Raw genomic sequence first — 3,916 nt, forward strand, 5'->3', positions numbered from 1 at the left:
TGCAGTTAAGAGACATTGCCGTGGATCTGAAGTCACTTGTAGGCCAGACCAGGTAAGGTCAGTAGCTTTCCCCTCCCTAAAGGACATCAGTGAATCAGGTGGGTTTCCACAACAATCGACAGTAACTTCATGGTCATCATAATTCCAGATTTTTACCAAATTCAAATTTCGCCACCTGCCATGATGAGATTCATACCCAGGTCCAAGAACATTACATGGGTCTCAGGATGACTATCCCAATGACAATGCCACTACACCCCATCCCTCGCCCATTTCCTTTTTATGTGTATATCCAATTCAAAATTACAAATGAACATTTAGCACATCACATCAATTTGCTACATGAAGAAATTCTCAACTTTTTATTGCTTTTTCCATTAATTACATACATTCTCAGATAAAAGTTAAATAGACCATCTTTCTTTGGACATAATCAGAGGTGAAGGATTAGTTAATTCCCTCTTTCCCATTTCTGTTACCGAATTAGAACAATTTAATCTCAGTAAGGTCCGGAAATGTTATTACACACTACCAATAGCTTTCCCAAATCACTGGGACGTTTCTTCCAACAACTAACAATCACAAGTACATCACCCGTGTAGCCAACTGGATGTTTACAAGCAAAGACAGGCAGCATCCGAGGAGCAGGAAAACTGACGTTTCAGGCAAAAGCCCTTCATCAGGAATTCCTGATGGAAGGGCTTTTGCCCGAAACGTCGATTTTCCTGCTCCTTGGATGCTGCCTGACCTGCTGTGCTTTTCCAGCACCACTCTAATCTAAACTCTGGTTTCCAGCATCTGCAGTTCTCACTTTTTGCCTATTTACAAGCAAAACCTACAGGGAGTGTAAATCATCAAAAATGCGGAGGGATAGAGGGAGCAAGTATGGGCTAAATCAAAATGTAATCTGGGGGAGGGGGGAAGAAATGAATCATGTTCATCTACAGCATTTTTGTTAATTTCACTTGATGCCCCCAAAAAAAGAAATTCATCTCAAATCCACTCACCAATGTGCACACTTAACCTATGAAGTTGATCACCACCAGATGAAGAATGGTGCTAGCAAAGAGAAAGTCTGCAAATGCTCGCTCAGGCGAGATACCAATGAAATCTCCTTTGTTCTGAGGGTTGATCTGTATCCGCAAGCAAACTGTAATAGTGGAGGAAAGCAAAGTTTAATAATTAGTGGAAAATACTGCAGTGCTATCATCATATATACGTAGAAATAAATAGCTGTCAGTTCAGATTATGATCAAGAAACAATGCACCCTGCACAGCTTAACCCAACCTCAGTGGATGCCAAAGACAGTGGAATACCTCTTTATCTTTCTGATAATGGACCTGAAATCTTAACTCCGATCTCTCTACACAGACACTGCCAGACCTGCTGAGCTTTTCCAGCGACTTCTGTTTCAGTTTTGGTTTATCACTGCTCATTTTTACATTGTTTTACTTTAACGGGAGTTCAGGGGATCTGTGTTCTTGTCATTTTGTGGGTTTTGTTCCAAAGATGCTTTGTGCCAGTCTGACGCTGGGCCACCTGACCTGATTGGCACCATTCTGCTGCCTAAACCACCATCTGGCTGTTGACCTATGGCATCTGCTGTTCTGATTCACCCCAAAGTCAAAGGCGGTTCCTCCTGCCCCTCATCACTCATCCCCATAGCAAGGCTTCATGAGAGAGAAGCATGAATCTGGAAAAGGGAATTTAGCAAGAGGATGAAGCAACAAGATGAGACACAGTGAGCACAAGTCAGACGGCTGATTGCAAGAGAGTGGGTGAAGTCACTAGTTGGAGGGTGGACAGAAGAGGAGTAGAAGAGGTCATCAGCCAGAGTCAGTCAGTGGAATACTCTGAAATTACTCAGTGGGTCAGTCAGCAAGAGGTATGGTGAATGAGAAATGCAGAAAGCGGCATCAGCAGGAAGCAGAATTGCCAGTGAGCAGGAGGTACAGCAAGATAATTACCACATTTCTTTTACACTTGTTTTGAACATCATTTCACTCACAAATATAGGAAATCTACTTACAAGTATAATTTTTATAAATGATGAGGAAGGTCTAAGGTCAGGGGTCACCTAATTTAAACAGAGGAGGTGAATCATTTTCCTCCCAGAGTGACTTTGGAACGCTTCCTGGAACCTTGCTGGAAGTGGAGCTCCTGAATATTATTTTAAGGCAAAGATAGATTCTTAAACAAAATAAAAAGAAATGCAGATGTTGGACATCTGAAACAAAAACAGAAATTGCTAGAGAAACTCAACAGGTCTGGCAGCACCTGTGGAGAGAAAGTCGAGTTAACATTTTGGGTCCAGTGACCCTTCCTCAGAATTGTCTTTTGAAGAAGGTTCACTAGACCGAGAAGGTAGCTTTTGTTTTGCTCTGTCTGCAGATGCTACCAGATGTGAGTTTCTCTAGCAATTTCTGCTTTTGTGATCGATAGCTTCTTGCTAAGCAAGCAGGTAAAAGGTTATCAGCGCAGGCAGGAATACAACTTTGTGATTACAATCGGATCAGCTCTTATTGTGATCACAGAGCAGGCTCACAGTCACTGTTCCCTTGTATGTGTCTTGCTGCTACAAGGATCTCCAAGGTCCTTGTGTGACAGCAGCTTTGATATACAGGGAGCTTCCCAGTGCTGCACAACACAGATAGAACATTGCTCAAGGGCTGCAATGGCCTTTTCTTGCTCCTCATTTATATGTTCATATATGGTTTATATGAGAGAGCCTATAGAACCAATATTGGTTTTAATGGGAAGAGGTGAATTGTTTTTAAGTCATTCATTTAACAATAGTATTTCTTATAAACACAATTCTAAGTGAGGACTAACTGTATGAAGAAGGCAGGTACTTATTTCATCGCAGGCATTCAATACCAAAGGTAACAAGAGTTATCAATGATGGTCCTGGGTAAAGTTTCAACTGATGAAAATTAAATCAGGTCACTGCGTCACCATCAATTCAACCACATAACACCAAGGCATAATTACCTGATCTTAAACTTCAAATTCAGGGCAGTTTACATCCATCCAGGAAGGAACCATAGTCCACCCCACCTCAGAAATCAGGTGACAGGGTCTCTAATCCTTGTTGCACCTAAACCCATCTGGAACGACAAGGGCAGCAGAGGGGCTTGGAGGGGAACACCGCCCGCCCAAGCAAGTTCCCCTCCAAGCCACTCACCATCCTGACTTGGAAATCCAGTCTGTTCTGATATACCGCCATTGTTCTGTTCCTGTGTGATCCCACAACAGCAGAACCGTTTAAACCAATGGAATTGGAATCACGTTATAGACAATACAGGTGAGGAAAGTTTACGTTCTATAAATAATGGTCTAAATTCATCAATCACATTATAGCCAATTCGCTTTGAAGTAACATCCGTTATAGCAGAACGGACTGTATATCCCCATTCCTGGACTGTCGCTGGGTCAAAATCCTGAAATTCACTCCGGAAGGGCATTGTAGATCAACCTACAACACACGGACAGCAGCGGTTCAAGAAGGCAGCTCAACTTCACAAGGGCAACTGGGGACGAGCAATAAATGATGGCCCAGCCAGCAAAGCCTACAACTAGTGAACAAAAACAAATGAACACGTACCTCCCAGGACCGAGCACCACACCATTACCCTCTGGGATTTGAACCCCCATTCCAACAGGGTCTACAATAGTACAATCCCTCATTCAGGTTCCAATGGAGCCCAAGGCTTTGAAGGGCGGCCCTCATAACAGGTCAAATATCACCTATCACTGCCACTTTTGACCCCTCCACAGTGACTCTCCCCAACTCCACTCCCACTAAACCCCCTTCCCCAGTCTCGCTCTCCGCACACATCCCCTTCCCCAGTGTCTCCCCCCCACACACCCCCTTCCCCAGTATCTCATCTCGGTGCCCCTCCCCCACCTGCCCCC

General features: G+C 43.7%; 1 protein-coding gene across 1 annotated transcript in view; it reads right to left on the reverse strand.

The window, feature by feature from the left end:
- Positions 1-895: 895 nt before the first annotated feature.
- Positions 896-3,916, reverse strand: part of dad1 (defender against cell death 1) — a 4,786-nt gene continuing 1,765 nt past the window's right edge. Inside the window, exon 2 of the mRNA XM_043685317.1 lies at positions 896-1,150. Coding sequence (XP_043541252.1) covers positions 1,020-1,150 — 131 coding nt within the window. The 3' untranslated portion in view covers positions 896-1,019. The remainder of the gene's footprint in view (positions 1,151-3,916) is intronic.

The sequence above is a fragment of the Chiloscyllium plagiosum genome, unplaced genomic scaffold (assembly GCF_004010195.1).
Source record: "Chiloscyllium plagiosum isolate BGI_BamShark_2017 unplaced genomic scaffold, ASM401019v2 scaf_44785, whole genome shotgun sequence".
NCBI lineage: Eukaryota > Metazoa > Chordata > Chondrichthyes > Orectolobiformes > Hemiscylliidae > Chiloscyllium > Chiloscyllium plagiosum.